General features: G+C 48.1%; 1 protein-coding gene across 2 annotated transcripts in view; it reads right to left on the bottom strand.

The window, feature by feature from the left end:
• The window catches only part of CCDC149 (coiled-coil domain containing 149), a 113,600-nt gene that overhangs the window by 79,648 nt on the left and 15,777 nt on the right, over nt 1-18,175 (bottom strand). For both annotated transcript variants that reach the window (XM_060246220.1, XM_060246221.1), the window contains exons 2-3: nt 4,688-4,849; nt 2,523-2,561 (exon numbers count right to left, since the gene is read on the bottom strand). In XM_060246220.1, coding sequence (XP_060102203.1) covers nt 2,523-2,561; nt 4,688-4,849 — 201 coding nt within the window. The remainder of the gene's footprint in view (nt 1-2,522; nt 2,562-4,687; nt 4,850-18,175) is intronic.

Genomic DNA, 18,175 nt, shown 5'->3' with positions numbered 1-18,175 from the left:
ACTCCTTTGCATACTAGGCCGCACACCCCTGATGTAGCCAATCCTCCAAGAGCTTACAGGGCTCTTCGTACAGGGCCTACTGTCAGCTCCAGGAGGATTGGCTACATCTGGGGGGTGCGGCCTAATATGCAAAGGAGGTCCTGCTAGAATTCCTTACAGGGCTCTTCGTACAGGGCCTACTGAGAGCTCCAGGAGGATTGGCTACATCAAGGGTGTGTGGCCTAATAGACAAAGGAGGTCCTGCTAGAATTCCTTACAGGGCTCTTCGTACAGGGCCTACTGAGAGCTCCAGGAGGATTGGCTGCATCAGGGGGTGTGGCCTAATATGCAAAGGAGGTCCTGCTAGAATTCCTTACAGGGCTCTTCGTACAGGGCCTACTGTAAGCTCCAGGAGGATTGGCTGCATCAGGGGTGTGTGGCCTAATAGGCAAAGGAGGTCCTGCTAGAATTCCTTACAGGGCTCTTCTCACAGGGCCTGCTGTCAGCTCCAGGAGGATTGGCTACATCAGGGGTGTGTGGCCTAATAGGCAAAGGAGTCCTGCTAGAATTCCTTACAGGGCTCTTCTTACAGGGCCCGCTGTAAGCTCCAGGAGGATTAGCTACATCAGGGGTGTGTGGCCTAATATGCAAAGGAGGTCCTGCTAGAATTCCTTACAGGGCTCTTCTTACAGGGCCTACTGTCAGCTCCAGGAGGATTGGCTACATCAGGGGGGTGCGGCCTAATATGCAAAGGAGGTCCTGCTAGAATTCCTTACAGGGCTCTTCGTACAGGGCCTACTGTAAGCTCCAGGAGGATTGGCTGCATCAGGGGTGTGTGGCCTAATAGGCAAAGGAGGTCCTGCTAGAATTCCTTACAGGGCTCTTCTCACAGGGCCTGCTGTCAGCTCCAGGAGGATTGGCTACATCAGGGGTGTGTGGCCTAATAGGCAAAGGAGTCCTGCTAGAATTCCTTACAGGGCTCTTCTTACAGGGCCCGCTGTAAGCTCCAGGAGGATTAGCTACATCAGGGGTGTGTGGCCTAATATGCAAAGGAGGTCCTGCTAGAATTCCTTACAGGGCTCTTCTTACAGGGCCTACTGTCAGCTCCAGGAGGATTGGCTACATCAGGGGGGTGCGGCCTAATATGCAAAGGAGTTCCTGCTACAAAAAAAGCCCTGGAGATATTGCATTTGGCTCTGCTTCCTGCGGCAGCCATCTTGGGATGGCGCTCACCATCCTCTCTCAGACGCCAAAGGTGCCCCCTACAAAAATGTTGGGGCCTCCTGCTTTACATGTACTTGATTTTTCTCGTTGTGGCTTAGATTTCTCCAGGGTTTGTTTTGTAGAAAAACAGGTGGCGGAGCTCATTAGCATAACTCATTAGCATATGCTGCCACCCCCCCTAGCCAAAAGCAACCCAATGCAAGAAAGGAGAGCCCTGAGCAAGCGAGGCCTGCTTGGGCTGGCTAGAGATCCAGCCAGCCCAAGCAGGCCTTGCTCTCTTGGGGCTCTCCTGGGCCTCCCCACCTAGTCAGAAGGCCAGCAAGTCACCCACTGCCCAAAATCACATAAGAAGTGGAGAAAGGGTGGGGTGGGCTTCTCCAGGGGTTAATGAGGGCTGCTGGGGGCGTGGCCAAGCCCCTGGTGGCTGGCTGGCTGCCTGCTCTGCTAATCCAGGGATTGTTCTGAAGCTGCACCTCCTATTCAATGGACAAGGTAGGTGGGGAGGAGGAGGGGGAACCCTCAGAAAGATTCAGGAGTTGTGCTCCTGTGAGCTCCTGTTGAATCTGAGGTCTGGGTGTTGCTTTCCAAAAGGAGCTCCACCCTCCCCCACCCCCAAAATCAAGAGCACAGCTCTCATTAGCTCTCATTGATGAAACATCCACTGATCACTCCGGACCCTTTATCCTCATGAAGAATAGCCTTCCAGGAATTCATCCAGCTAACATCATGCCGTTGACTGCACGGCTTCCTTAACCCAATTGCTATTGGCAGGTCTTCCATCACCAGGGGTCATTTTGTAGAAAAAGAGGTGCCAGAACTCATTAGCTACGCCACACACCCCTGACAGCACTGGAAGTGGTACTCAATTATACCAGCTTGGCATCTATCTTAAAATGCTTCTTGAATTAGAATTGTCCTACTAAAACCGTCGTTCCATCCCATCATACTTTTAAAATTACTTTCTCCTATGTGGCCATAGTGGCACGATGAAGATTTCCATCAGCCTGCTTGATATGTTTTGGTTCTTTTCCCTTTTTTTGTGTGTGTGTGTGGGGGGGAAATATTAGAAAGTTTGTCAAATCTCAGCAAAATTCTTACAAGCGGTTTGAACAATGGAGCCCAGAAGCAAGTATCTGGGAGAGGGGTTGAGAAAGAAAGGGCACAATAAAATTTAGAGGTTCCAGAGCTCCGCTCCGGTGAGCTCCTGGTCAGGCTTCTTAATGTGTCAAATCATTTTGTGCCCCCCCCTGCACCCACCCACATCTGTAGTTAATTTACACATGCATTTCAACAAAAAAAGAGGAAGTGGAGCAGCTTACCTGTTTCCTTTTTTCCGGAGGAAGAGCTGGGTCCCCATCCTATAGGAAGGAATAAATGCACATGTCATTAGAAGAATAATAAGATTTCCTGTAGTCATTTATTTAAACTCTTGATATCTCGCCCGTCCCCAGTGAGGCTTACAATCCAGTTAAGCAGTAAAACGCCATCAACAAAACCGCAGTCATCAGCAAAAGATCTCAGCCGTGCCACACGTTCACAGCACGCAAAAACCCAAAGAGAAACTCAAGACGCTCCACTGAGGGTGGCAGGGAGGCAATCACGATACGCATGTGGATGGCTCTGGAATGGGGCTAGATGTGAGAGGGGCGTTCCCTCTAAGCTGAGCTAGTGTGAGCTGGCTCACAGCTTTTTAGCCTTCGGCTCACACATTTTTGTCTTAGCACAGGAAAAATGGCCCCAGAGCAAACTCATTTATGCAGTGGCTCACAACTTTAATGCCAGCCACTCACAAAGTAGAACTTTTGCTCACAAGACCCCACAGCTTAGAGGGAGTATTGAACCTTCAGTGCTGTCTACCTATCTGTCATATTTTTCCCCACCCTTTTTCACAAGGAGTTCAATGTACAATATTTCTTCTTCATACCATGTAAATTAGGCAGAGAGAGAGAGAGACAGGTGATTCAAAGTCATCTGTCACGACTAGTGTTCCCTCTAAGCTGAGTTAGTGTGAGCTAGCTCACAGTTTTTTAGCCTCTGGCTCACACATTTTTGTCTTAGCTCAGGAAAAAATAGCCCCAGAGCACACTAATTTCTGCCAGTAGCTCATAACTTTTAATGTCAGTAGCTTACAACATAGAAATTTTGCTCACAAGACTCCACAGCTTAGAGGGAGTATTGGTCATGACAAAGAGGGATTTTGACTTGAGTCTTCCCTGTCATAATCTAATACTGATTAGACCAGGGAAGGGGACATGCATTAGACCAGATGAACATGTGCTGCAGAAATTGGGAGGGAGAGGAAAGAAAGGTCTCCTGCTCTTTTGTCATGACCACCCCCCCAATTCCCCTCAGAGGAGGAAAATGAGGAAGACTGCTATGGCAATCTCAGTGTCCTGACAGGATATTTATTTATTTACTGTTAATTTCTAGTCCACCCTATCCTGGGAGCAGGCTCAGGGCGGATTACAACAAACTTAAACAACAACAAGCAACAAAATTAGAAGTAAATTAAACAGAGCAATAAAATGACTCCATTTCAGGTGGAAGACAACTGATCAGGCCAGAGTGCAAACAGAGCTGGAACCGATGATATTTCAGTAGGCCCGACAGACAGTGAAACGCTACGACAAGGGAGGCCAGACTTGATGTACTATGGGTGTCTGCTGCCTCACTCAAAGGCCTGGTGGAACAGCTCCGTTTTGCAGGCCCTACGAAAAGGTAGTAAATCAGGTAGGACCCTAATCTCTAACGGAAGCATATTCTACCAGGCTTTTTCTGCCCTGGCCCTAATCAAGATAAGACAGATGTCCTTCAGGCTGGGGACAACTAGCAGATGGGAGGAAGAGGTCCTTTAAGTACCCTCAGGGGTGGAATTCTAGCAGGAGCTCCTTTGCGTATTAGGACACACACCCCTGATGTAGCCAATACTCCGAGAGCTTACAAGGCTCTTTTTTGTAAGCTCTTGGAGGATTGGCTACGACAGAGGGGTGTGGCCTGATATGCAAAGAAGCTCCTGCTAGAATTCCACCCCTGAGCACCCTCATCCCAAAGCACGACGCCTAGGTCAAAGGCCAGCTCTCTGGCTGCCAGTCTGTTTCCAGGCACAAGTCAATAATGATTTTTCAGGGGGGGGGATATAGTGACAGTAAGTGGACGCATCCCATCAATAGGCAGTCCACGCTCTGAAGTTGTGGGAGCGTCCCAAATGATTTCAAAGAAACTGCCCCACAGAAAGCACCGCAGAAATCTAATATGGAGGTTATTATTAGAACAGATTACTGCGGCTAGACCTACTTCATAAACAAACCCGGCTTGCATGAAGAATTACATTTAGCGAAGCAACGCAGTATCCGGATTAGTGATCCTTAATCAAAATGGACAATAATGGTATTAGGAACACAGAGCTATGAGGAACCATTTCACAACGTTCCCTGGGTTTTATACTGGCAAAAATGAATGCAGCGTTTTCAAGCCGGCTACATACAATCAGTTCCCGGTACTTCTTTTTCAGGGACTGGTGCTTTTCCCGGAGTTGATTTGCCATCAGCTTGTATTGGTCCCTTTCCTGTTGACACGTGTCCAGTTCCTTGGAAAGGATTAGCAGGGCTTCCTTCTTACTTTCTAGCTTCCTTTTACATATTAGGTACTGCAAAAAGAAAAGGCAGAACTGGTGTACAGGTCACTTGAAGCACAAAAACAAACAAAAAAGGTCATTTAAAAAAAAAAGGCTGAAGGGTAGGGAGGAAGACGCATTTAATTAGGTTTAAAAAAAACTATGAACTGAGACAGCTTCTGGGATAATATTACGATGATCGTTAAAGGCAGTAGGGATGTTAGAAAATATTTTTTTCCAGACCTAAGAATGTTCAATACAGCTGACAGGGACAGGCAAGCTCATTTTTATAATTGAGACACAAATAACACATGAGGGAGGGAGGGATACAGAATCACAGAGCTATAAAGGACCACGTAGGCCACCTGCTCTGGGGGTGGCCAAACTGTGGCTGTGGAGCTGTATGTGGCTGTTTCACACACATTGTGGCTCTCGAAGCCCCCACTGCCCTATCGGCCGACTTGGGAAAGGCATTTCTTGCTTTAACTCACGTCACAAAGCCAAGCCAACTGGTGGCTTGGGAAATGAATTTAAAATTAAAGTTGCTCTCTTTCCACCTCCCCCCCCCCATCTGTTTGCCTTCCTTCCTTCCTGGTTCTCAAACATTTGACATTCATGCCTTGTGGCTCTCAAACGTTTGACATTTATTCTGTGTGGCTCTTATGTAGGCTTCCCAATCCCCAGGTCCCAGAGGGGGATCCCCCGGTTTTACAGACTTCCTCCCTCCCCCAGCCAGCTGGCCGGCGGGGGAAGCCCCGCCCCCAGAGCCATCATGCACCTCCATGAACGATTCCCATAGGGAATGATGGGGAATTGATCCGTGGGTATCGGGGGCTCTGGGGGAGCTGTTTTTTGAGATAGAGGCACCAAATTTTCAGCATAGCATCTAGTGCCGCTCCCCAAAATACCTCCCAAGTTTCAAAAAGATTGGACCATGGGGTCCAATTCTATGAGCCCCAAAAGAAAGTGCCCCTATCATTATTCATTATTTCCTATGGAAGGAAGGCATTTAAAAGGTGTTCAGTCCCTTGAAATGTGATGGCCAGAACTCCCTTGGAGTTCAATTGTGCTTGTCACAACCTTGCTCCTGGCTCCACCCCCAAAGTCTCCTGGCTCCACCCCCAAAGTCCCCAGATATTTCTTGAATTGGACTTGGCAACCCTACTCTTCTGTTAAGCAAGTTTGGCCACCCTTGTCTAGTCTAACCCCTGCTCAATGCAGGATCAGCCTAGAACACTCCCAATAGAAGGTCAAAAAAAGAAGAAGAAGAAGAAGGAGAAGAAGAAGAAGAAGAAGATGATGATGATGATGATATTGGATTTATATCCCGCCCTCCACTCCGAAGAGTCTCAGAGCGGCTCACAATCTCCTTTCCCTTCCTCCCCCGCAACAGACACCCTGTGAGGTAGATGAAGATATTGGATTTATATCCCGCCCTCCACTCCAAAGAGTCTCAGAGCGGCTCACAATCTCCTTTCCCTTCCTCCCCCGCAACAGACACCCTGTGAGGTAGATGAAGATATTGGATTTATATCCCGCCCTCCACTCCAAAGAGTCTCAGAGCGGCTCACAATCTCCTTTCCCTTCCTCCCCCGCAACAGACACCCTGTGAGGTAGATGAAGATATTGGATTTATATCCCGCCCTCCACTCCAAAGAGTCTCAGAGCGGCTCACAATCTCCTTTCCCTTCCTCCCCCACAACAGACACCCTGTGAGGTAGATGAAGATATTGGATTTATATCCCGCCCTCCACTCCAAAGAGTCTCAGAGCGGCTCACAATCTCCTTTCCCTTCCTCCCCCGCAACAGACACCCTGTGAGGTAGATGAAGATATTGGATTTATATCCCGCCCTCCACTCCAAAGAGTCTCAGAGCGGCTCACAATCTCCTTTCCCTTCCTCCCCCACAACAGACACCCTGTGAGGTAGATGAAGATATTGGATTTATATCCCGCCCTCCACTCCAAAGAGTCTCAGAGCGGCTCACAATCTCCTTTCCCTTCCTCCCCCGCAACAGACACCCTGTGAGGTAGATGAAGATATTGGATTTATATCCCGCCCTCCACTCCAAAGAGTCTCAGAGCGCCGAAGAGTCTCAGAGCTCAAGCGCCGCAATCCCCTTTCCCTTCCTCCCCCACAACAGACACCCTGTGAGGTGGGTGGGGCTAGAGAGGGCTCTCACAGCAGCTGCCCTTTCAAGGACAACCTCTGCCAGAGCTATGGCTGACCCAAGGCCATCCCAGCAGGTGCAAGTGGAGGAGTGGGGAATCAAACCCGGTTCTCCCAGATAAGAGTCCGCACACTTAACCACTACACCAAACTGGTGTAGTGGTTAAGGTCACACGTGGGACAAAAAAAGGGCGGGAAAAGAAAATGGTGCAGTTTGAAATGGCACAGCACTTCAGAGATGGCTCCTTTTGGAAGGAAAACCGCTGTGGAAAACCCCCATCCCTGTACCAGTTTACTTGATGACAGGCCAATAATTAATACCATCAGGTTCAGAAAGGCCACGCGAAAATGCTTTTATATCACGCTGTAACGTTTCTCCACTATCACCAGATAGAACAAGGGGAACTGGAGAACACACACAGTGCAATGTCACAAGAAGTAAGAGATATTACCACACATTATAGGGAAGGCTGAAGGAAACAATGCGGTGGTGCTGCCCTCACCGCGGCCCCAAGTTGCGCACCATGCAATTCTGCACATTCTGGGGCGGCAAATCCATGTTTGCCACCAAATATAGAATATAATTAAGAGCTGCCGCTTAGCCCCGTCTCTACTTTTATGAAAACTTGCATTTCAAATGCAATCGTCTCATTTACATACCAGCCTGTAATAAAAAGCTCAGTGTAACTAGAACACAAAATATGGGAAGAGTCTCTCCTATTAAATCTCAGGGCTAGAGTATATCTGACGCTGCAAAATGTTATTTCTGCTCATGCTTCTATTCATGCTTCTTCATAGCTCTAAAACACGGGTGTCAAACATGCGGCCCAGAGCCTGAGGGTTCCTATCAGGCCCCCGAGCAACTGGCTCTTGTCTGCTCCCTTCTCCCTCTCTCTCGCTTCCTTCTGCATCTCAGCTTGCTTTACAAGGCTTGCTCAATCGCACAGGAGTTACAGAGCAAAACCTCAATTTTCTCCATTGGTTGAGGCTTCTCCCCCACCTGGTCCCCTGGGGAATGAGGGAAAGAGCCTTTGCCCAGTCCCCTGGATCCCATGGAAGAAATACAAAGAAAGCACCTTTATGACTAACAAGTGCTAATGTTTAAGCATGTTTAAAAAAAAATTAGTCACGTTTGTCTGTGTCCTTTAAAAAGTTTATATCTCTGCTACCTAATCTTAAATAGCTACACACGTTAAAAATGTTTTTATTGTACTTTATTGTTTTATTATATGTTGTACTCCGCCCTGAGTCCTATGGGGAATGGGTGGAATAGAAATTTACTAAAATAGAAATAAAATAAACATGGCCCAGCCCGACATAGCCCGGCCCAACAAGCTGGGGGGAGGCGGGGTGCAGCAGCCCCGCTGAGGGAGGGCACTGTGGGGGGGGGGCGGGAGTTTGCCTAGGGCACCATTCGCCCTTGGGTCACCCCTGCATAAATGAAATCTTGTTGGCTTGTTGGGCTGGGCTATGTCGGGCTGGGCCATGTTTATTTTATTTCTATTTTAGTAAATTTCTATTCCACCCATTCCCCATATGGCTCAGGGCGGAGTACAACATATAATAAAACAATAAAATACAATAAAAACATTTTTAACGTGTGTAGCTATTTAAGGTTAGGTAGCAGAGATATAAACTTTTTAAAGGACACAGACAAATGTGACTAATTTTTTTTTTAAAAAAACATGCTTAAACATTAGCACTTGTTGGTCATAAAGGTGCTTTCTTTGTATTTCTTCCATGGGATCCAGGGGACTGGGCAAAGGCTCTTTCCCTCATTCCCCAGGGGACCAGGTGGGGGAGGAGCCTCAACCAATGGAGAAAATTGAGGTTTTGCTCTGTAACTCCTGTGTGATTGAGCAAGCCTTGTAAAGCAAGCTGAGATGCAGAAGGAAGCGAGAGAAAGGGAGAAGGGAGCAGACAAGAGCCAGTTGCTCGGGGGCCTGATAGGAACCCTCAGGCCTCTGGGCCACATGTTTGACACCCGTGTTTTAGAGATATGAAGAAGCATGAATAGAAGCACGAGCAGAAATAACATTTTGCAGCGTCAGATATACTCCAGCCCTGAGATTTAATAGGAGAGACTCTTCCCATATTTTGTGTTCTAGTTACACTGAGCTTTTTATTACAGGCTGGTATGTAAATGAGACGATTGCATTTGAAATGCAAGTTTTCATAAAAGTAGAGACGGGGCTAAGCGGCAGCTCTTAATTATATTCTATATTTGGTGGCAAACATGGATTTGCCACCCCAGAATGTGCAGAATTGCATGGTGCGCAACTTGGGGCCGCGGTGAGGGCAGCACCACCGCATTGTTTCCTTCAGCCTTCCCTATAATGTGTGGTAATATCTCTTACTTCTTGTGACATTGCATTGTGTGTGTTCTCCAGTTCCCCTTGTTCTATATGGTGATAGTGGAGAAACGTTACAGCGTGATATAAAAGCCTTTTTGCATGGCTTTTTTTTTTCGCTGCGGCCGCGCCTCCTCCTTCCGCCCTTTCCTCCCTGGTCAAATTCAGTGCCGGGGAACTGGCGCTCAAGCGCCGCACTCCCCGGCGGGCCACCTAAAGCCGCCCCTCTCCGCTGCCACCGCTGAACACCTGATAAAGACTGCAAATTTATTTATTTCTTCCTCATATTTATATCCCGCCCTCCCCGCCGAAGCAGGCTCAGGGCGGCTAACAACAATGCGAAAGACTCACTCAAAGTCAGCTTTAGATGGCCCGCTGGGGAGTGCGGGCAGGAGGAGGCAAACTTGGCGTTTGCCAAGGGAGGGAGGGGGGGAGCCCAATTCGGCGCGACCCCAACTCCCGGCGCCCTAGGCAACCGCCTAGTTTGTCTAGTGGCAGGGCCGAGCCTGCATTTATGTCAGATCCGGCCCTCATAGCAAATGAGTATGCCAAGATTCCCCTTGTCTTGTTGCCTTTTACAGGAATTTCCACACTACCAAAACCTGCAGAGAAAATTCCTTATTCCAGCCGGTCGCAAAGAAACAGCAATGCCGGTGTGATCCAAGAGTCACAAACATCTAGCTGCAAAAAGGTTATGAAACAGATCCATCCTAAGGAAACGAACTTCCAAGAGAAGACTTTCACCTTGAGTTAATTTTATTACTGGCAGCGGCGAACGTTGAATTCCTGCCATTAATGTCCTGAGTTACAATACCTTGGCACTAAACTCAAGAAAGTGACACCCATTGTCCTGGACTCTTTAGTGACAGCTTTAAGAATGGCCAACTCTCCGATTAAAAATGAACCCAGAAGCAGAACCTATGAACGTGCCATTGAAGTGACTTTGTAACTTGGAATACATAGCCGACAAATACATGTAACTTGGAATACATAGCCGACTTTGTAACTTGGAATACATAGCCGACAAAAAGAGGCTGCACACCAAAATGTTGAAAGAATTATAACTATAATGCCACCATTCAGGGGTCGTTTTGAACATATGAACATATGAAGCTGCCTTATACTGAATCAGACCCTTGGTCCATCAAAGTCAGTATTGTCTTCTCAGACTGGCAGCAGCTCTCCAGGGTCTCAAGCTGAGGTTTTTCACACCTATTTGCCTGGACCCTTTTTTGGAGATGCCAGGGATTGAACCTGGAACCTTCTGCTTCCCAAGCAGATGCTCTACCACTGAGCCACTGTAGAAAAATAGGTGGTGGAGCTCATTAGCATAACTTATTAGCATATACCACCACCACCAGCCAAAAGCAACCCAACGCAAGAAAGGAGAGCCCCAGGCAAGCGAGGCCTTCTTAGAGATCCAGCCAGCCCAAGCAGGCCTCACTCACCTGGGGCTCTCCTGGGCTGCCCCACCCCCAGTCAAAAAGCCAGCAAGCCACCTGCTGCCCAAAATCACATAAGACTTTGAGAAAGGGTGGCGTGGGCTTCTCCAGAGGTTAATGAGGGCTGCTGGGGGCGTGGCAAAGCTCCTGGTGGCTGGCTGGCTTCCCACTCTCCTAATCCAGGGATTGTTCTGCAGCTGCACCTACTATTCAAGGGACAAGATAGAGGAGGAGGAGGAGGAGAGGGAGCCTTCAGAAAGGTTCAGGAGCTGCACTCCTGTGAGCTCCTGCTGAATCCAAGGCTTGCCCCCCGTCCAGATTTCACCATATCCACTAACCGAGTGGCCTTGGCAAAGCTATTGCTCTTATACTTATATCCTGTATCTGTTACACAGGGAGGAGGAATAATATATCTCATACAACGCTCTGCGGCAGGGATATCAGCCACTGGTACCATGGCATCAGCTGATACTCTTTCCTGGAGCTTGCCAGGGATTTTTAGGAAGGGGGTGGGGCCAAGTAGGGCTCTTGCCCAGCAGGGCTTCTGAGTGGCTGGGAAGATTCTTTAAAATGTTGCTTTAGCAGCCACTGCCACCACAGCAACAGGGGTGTCGAACTCATTTGTTATGAGGGCCGGATCTGACATAAATATGACCTTGTCGAGCCAGGCCATTAGCATCATCAAATGTAATGCCAGGGAGAAGAGATATACACTTTAGAAAAGACACAAACACAAGTAAAGATTTAAAAAACTTAAAGATATGCTTAAAACATGAGCACTCGTTGGTCTTAAAGGTGCTTTCCTTGTATCTCTCCCATGTGATCCAGGGAACTGGACAAAGGAAGCTCTGGCTCTTTCCTTCCTTCCCCAGGGGACCAAGAGGAGGAGGAGCCTCAGCCAATAGGAGGAAGGGAGGCTTGGTTTATAGCTCTGCTGTGCAATTGAGAGAGCCTGGCAAAGCAAGCTATCTCTCTCCCCCTTCCTCCCCAAGGGAGGAGCCTCAGCCAATGGAGAAAACAGGAGCTCTGTAGCTCCTGTGCAATTGAACAAGCCTGGCAAGGCAAGCTGTGATGCAGAAAGAAGTGAGAGAGAGAGAGAAGGAAGCAAATGACTGTCAGTTGCTCAGGGACCTGATAGGAGCCCTCCAGGGGCCTGATTCGGCCCCCAGGCCGCATGTTTGACACCCCTGACCTACACTGTGTGACTGAAGTTAAGCCGTTGCAATCGTTCTGCAGCTGGCTCCGCCTCCTGAGGCAGCCATTTTGTTGCCGTGACCACTATGCTTGTCAGAATTTCAAAGGTGCCCGCAGGCTCCAAAAGGTTGAGGACCTTTGCTCTGCGGTTTACAGGACAAGAAAGGGACCACAGGTTCGAGCGGCTGTCTCCTTGCTGCCATTCAAGGAACAAAGAAAGGGGGAAGTGGAAAAAATTCAGCCCAAATCTAAATAATGTAATAGAGCAGGGGTGTCACACTCATTTGTTATGAGGGCCAATCTGACATCCATGAAACCTTGTCAGGCCAGGCCATATTCGTCCGGGCCATCTGTGCACCTATCTAAGATTAGGCAGCAGAGATATAAACTTTATAAAGGATGCAGACAAACACAATTAAAGGGATTTTTAAAAAAAGCTTAAAACTTGCTTAAACGTTAGCACTTGTTGATCTTAATATACAGGTGTTTTCTTTGTATTTCTCCCATGGGATCCAGGGAACGGGGCAAAGGAAGCTCTGGCTCTTTCTTTCCTTCCCTCCCCAGGGGACCAGGAGGGGAAGGAGCCTCAGCCAATAGAAGGAAGAGAGGCCTGGCTCAGTAGCTCTGCTGTGTAATTGAGAAAGTCTAGCAAAAGCGGCTCTGCTTCCCCCTCAAGAAAGGAGCCTCAGCCAATGGAGAAAATAGAGGCTTTGCTTTGTAGCTCCTGTGCGATTGAGCAAGCCTGGCAAAGCAAGCTGTGCTGCAGAAGGAAGAAAGAGAGAGGGAGAAGGAAGCAGATGACAGCCAGTTGCTCGGGAGCCTGATAGGAGCCCTCCGGGGGCCTTATTTGGCCCCCAGGCTGCATGTTCGACACCCCAGTAATAGAGGATCAAGCTGCCTATAACACAATTCATTAAAATGTATCACATTAAAACATATTGTCTGGATACCAGATTGCATACAATTTGCAAATCATATACAATTCCGCATATACATTTGATGGACTTCCAACCACCACAATAGCCATACATGTTTCGGCCTCTAAGGTGGTCAATATATAAAATGGTCAATATATAAAATGTACAAAGACACACATCCAGGAATAAAAATGACAGAAAGCCCACTGTTGCTTCTTATATGATGTGTGGTTACTTGAAATTATATAAAGTGAGTCACAGCTGGGTAGCCCTGAAGATTTCACCCACACATCAGAATATTCACCTTTATGGTTCTCTGGTACAGAGCATCTAATATCACTGGATGTGAGATAACGCCATCAATAGAATTGTGTTATACATCAGCAGAGATCAGGACCATGGAGATAAACAGAAGGGGAGAAAAACAACACACTTCACTCTGTGTAGAAAATACTCAGTATAATCCACCAGAAGTGGTTTTTTGTAAACTCATAAACAATTCAGTGATACAGACAATAAACCATCCTATGCATGACGCAACTACTGTCCAAAGAACCATGCCATTTTTATCTGTAGTCCAACAAATGATAAAAGAACCAGTCCAATTTCGTTTCGGAAGTATCTTTCTTCAAGGGACCGTCTTTTGCACTCATAGGTTCAGTAGAGTTGAAGTGCCATAATACATCTCCTGGCTTTCCAAATTTTTAATTTTTTTCTGGAACACCACTGCCAATCCTTCAGCATTTGAAATGTCTGTCAGCCTATCTATCCAGGGCTTTTTTAATAGCATGAACTCCTTTGCATAAAAGGCCACACACCCCTGGTGTAACCAATCATCCTGCAGCTTACAGTAGGTCCTGTACTAAGCTCTTGGAGAATTGGCTACATCAGGGGTGTATGGTCTAATACGTAAAGGAGTTCCTGCTACAAAAAAAGCCATCTATCTATCTATCTATCATCTATCTATCTATCTATCTATCTATCTATCTATCTATCTATCTATCTATCTATCTATCTATCTATCTATCTATCTATCTATCTATCTATCTATCTATCGTCTGTCTGTCTTTATGCCACATAACTGGAGTCGTTCTTTGAAAACATATTCTAGACAACCAAAACAATTTATGCTATCAGCAATTATCAAGCGGCAAAGCTTTTTTTCTCCCCTGGACTATACAAAATGGTGGAGCTGTCTGTGTAATGAACGCATTTAATTTACTTAAAAGTATTTATGCACTCCCTCTCTGGTCCTCCCTCCAAAGCTTCAGGGTGGCTTCCAAGAAAGCCAACAAGAAGATTCCCAAAACCATAAAGCCTCCTTTAAAATAAATCAAGCGTATAAAGCAGCAGGGATTAAAAATAGCGCAACTCCAAGCTGCAATGTTAGAGGACCACAAAACACCCACGCAGCAGCTGGAGGCCTCTTGAAAGCTTCAGAGCTTGCCTCCTCCCAGAAAACCAGAAGTACAACACCCTTTGGGGCCGTACAGTTCTGAATAAAACTTTGGTCTTAAAGGTGCCCTTGACTCCTACCTTGTCCTTCTGTCACCGGGGTGGAATTCTAGCAGGCGCTCCTTTGCCTATTAGGCCACACATCCCTGATGTAGCCAATCCTCCTGGAGCTTACAAAAAAAGAAAAAGAGCCTTGTAAGCTCCCAGAGGATTGGCTACATCAGGGGGTTGTGGCCTAATATGCAAAGGAGCTCCTGCCAGAATTCCACCCCTGATTGTCACGCAGGCCAAAAACAAGCTGAGCAAAGGCCTTGCTTCTTGCTCCTGACCTCCACTGTAGGCACCACCTGTGGGAAAAGATTTCCAAAGCACAAGGGCTCTGAATGTGCCTGAAAATAAAAGGTAAGAACCAGCAAGTGCAGGGGGCAGCCGGAGCAATTGCCACGAAACCGGAACCACCGGGCTGATCCTAGACTGTCTGGCATCTTAGGCAAGGCTAACTTCTGCTGCCCCCCATACTGATAATGTCACTGAGTCACACAGGGGGCGTCCAATCTTGTGCCTTCAGAAGGCCGGCGCCCTAGACAATCACCTAGTTTGCCTAGTGGCAGAGCCATGCATTCCTGCCTTCCCCATCAAAAGAGGAGGTGGGCGATAACACTTTGCCCGAATGCAAGCTTATGAGTCCTCATCACCACTGAGGGCTGTTCTGCCTGAAGCTAGTCTCTGTTGAGTTGCTATGCTGGCCTGAGTTCGAGTTCAGCAGCGCCTTTAAGACCGACAACGCTTAATTCTGGGCAGGGCTTTTCTTTTGTAGAAAAAGCCCAGCAGGAACTCATTTACATATCAGGTCACACAGGGGTGAGGTTCTAGCAGGAGCTCCTTGGCAATATTAGGCCACACCCCCTAATGTAGCCAATCCTCCGAGAGATTACAAAGCTCTTTTTTTGGAAGCTCTCGGAGGACTGGCTACATCAGGGGTGTGTGGCCTAATATGCCAAGGAGCTCCTGCTAGAATTCCACCCCTGAGGCCACACCCCCTGACACCAAGCCAGCCGGAACTGCATACCCTTGTGTTCCTGCTCAAAAAAAAGCCCCGATTCTGGGTGCAAGCTTTCAGGAGGAAGTGCACTTCTTCCGATACATTGAAAAAGAATTTCCTCAACCACTGCATACAGGCAGAGTGATGGGGAGGGCTTGCCAGCAAGCACTAATTAGAGCCGAGATGCAGAAGCAACTTATTATGCTGTATGCTAATTTGCTTCTATTCACAGGACCTACCCGGTGCCTTAATCCAATCTTAGCTATATTTATTGCTCAGTTACTTCTGTATCTTGACTCTGATTAGCCCTTCCTGGCAATACCCTCCCCACCCTGTACCTCGGCCAGCAGGCAGACCGAAAGGCCACGGCTGGGACTTCGGAATGGAGCCAGGAAAAGACTTGCTGCTTTGCGAGAACAAGGACCTGGCTACTACTCTAGTGTAGTCTAATGTAGTGGTTAAGTGCGCGGACTCTTATCTGGGAGAACCGGGTTTGATTCCCCACTCCTTCACTTGCACCTGCTGGAATGGCCTTGGGTCAGCCATAGCTCTAGCAGAGGTGGTCCTTGAAAGGGCAGCTGCTGGGAGAGCTGTCACCAGCCCGACCCACCTCACAGGGTGTCTGTTGTGGGGGAGGAAGAGAAAGGAGATTATGAGCCGCTCTGAGACTCTTCGGAGTGGAGGGTGGGATATAAATCCAGTATCTTCATCTACCTCACAAGGTGTCTGTTGTGGGGGAGGAAGGGAAAGGAGATTGTGAGCCGCTCTGAGACTCTTCGGAATGGAGGGCGGGATATAAATCCAATATCTTCATCTACCTCACAGGGTGTCTGTTGTGGGGAAGGAAGGGAAAGGAGATTGTGAGCCGCTCTGAGACTCTTCGGAGTGGAGGGCAGGATATAAATCCAATATCTTCATCTACCTCACAAGGTGTCTGTTGTGGGGGAGGAAGGGAAAGGAGATTGTGAGCCGCTCTGAGACTCTTCGGAGTGGAGGGCAGGATATAAATCCAATATCTTCATCTACCTCACAGGGTGTCTGTTGTGGGGGAGGAAGGGAAAGGAGATTGTGAGCTGCTCTGAGATTCTTCGGAGTGGACGGCAGGATATAAATCCAATATCTTCATCTACCTCGCAGGGTGTCTGTTGTGGGGGAGGAAGGGAAAGGAGATTGTGAGCTGCTCTGAGATTCTTCGGAGTGGACGGCAGGATATAAATCCAATATCTTCATCTACCTCGCAGGGTGTCTGTTGTGGGGGAGGAAGGTAAAGGAGATTGTGAGCCGCTCTGATACTCTTCGGAGTGGAGGGCAGGATATAAATCCAATACCTTCATCTACCTCACAGGGCGTCTGTTGTGGGGGAGGAAGATAAAGGAGACTGTGAGCTCCTCTGAGACTCTTCGGAGTGGAGGGCGGGATATAAATCCAATAACTTCATCTACCTCACAGGGTGTCTGTTGTGGGGGAGGAAGATGAAGGAGATTGTGAGCTGCTCTGAGACTCTTCAGAGCGGAGGGTGGGATATAAATCCAATATCTTCATCTACCTCACAGGGTGTCTGTTGTGGGGGAGGAAGGTAAAGGAGATTGTGAGTCGCTCTGAGACTCTTCGGAGTGGAGGGTGGGATATAAATCCAGTATCTTCATCTACCTCACAGGGTGTCTGTTGTGGGGGAGGAAGGGAAAGGAGACTGTGAGCTGCTCTGAGACTCTTCAGAGCTGAGGGTGTGATATAAATCCAGTATCTTCATCTACCTCACAGGGTGTCTGTTGTGGGGGAGGAAGGGAAAGGAGACTGTGAGCCGCTCTGAGACTCTTCGGAGTGGAGGGCGGGATATAAATCCAATATCTTCATCTACCTCACAGGGTGTCTGTTGTGGGGGAGGAAGGGAAAGGAGATTGTGAGCCGCTCTGAGACTCTTTGGAGTGGAGGGTGGGATATAAATCCAATATCTTCATCTACCTCACAGGGTGTCTGTTGTGGGGGAGGAAGGTAAAGGAGATTGTGAGCCCCTCTGAGACTCTTCGGAGTGGAGGGCGGGATATAAATCCAATATCATCTTCTTCTACTACTCCCCTTGGAACGTTTGCTGACCCTGCACTGCAGTTACTGTGCCAGCGGTGCAGGTGCAAGGGAGCCATCAAGCAAAGCCCCCGAAACCTTAAGCCTTGGGGAAGAAGGGGAAGGAGAAACCTCCCAAACAAGGCCACGAGGGGTGACATGATAGAGGTCTACAAGATGATGCACGGGATAGAGACGGCAGAGAAAGAAGGACTTTTCTCCCTTTCTCACAATACAAGAACTCGTGGGCACTCAATGAAATTCCTGAGCAGTCGGGTTAGAACAGATGAAAGGAAGTACTTCTTCACTCAAAAAGTGATTAACACATGGAATTCACTGCCACAGGAGGCGGTGGCAGCTGCAAGCATAGCCAGCTTCAAGAGGGGATTGGATAAAAATATGGAGCAGAGGTACATCAGTGGCTATTAGCCACAGCGTATTGTTGGAATTCTTGATCTGGGGCAGTGATGCTCTGTATTTTTGGTGCTTGGGGGGGGCACAGTGGGAGAGCTTCTAGTGTCCTGGCCCCACTGACGGACCTCCTATGGAGCCTGGTTTTTTTGGCCATTGTGTGAAGTTAGGACCAGAACCAGCAGGTTGAAATTAAATCCAAAGAGTTTCCGGCTCAACATCAGGAAGAACTTCCTGCCAGTTAGAGCTGTTCCTCAGTGAAACAGGCTTCCTCGGGAGGTGGTGGGCTCTCCTTCCTTGGAGGTTTTTAAACAGAG

Source organism: Heteronotia binoei, chromosome 9 (assembly GCF_032191835.1).
Source record: "Heteronotia binoei isolate CCM8104 ecotype False Entrance Well chromosome 9, APGP_CSIRO_Hbin_v1, whole genome shotgun sequence".
Taxonomy (NCBI): domain Eukaryota; kingdom Metazoa; phylum Chordata; class Lepidosauria; order Squamata; family Gekkonidae; genus Heteronotia; species Heteronotia binoei.
The sequence above is the reverse complement of the archived record's forward strand: the minus strand, read 5'-3'. Positions and strand labels throughout refer to the sequence as shown.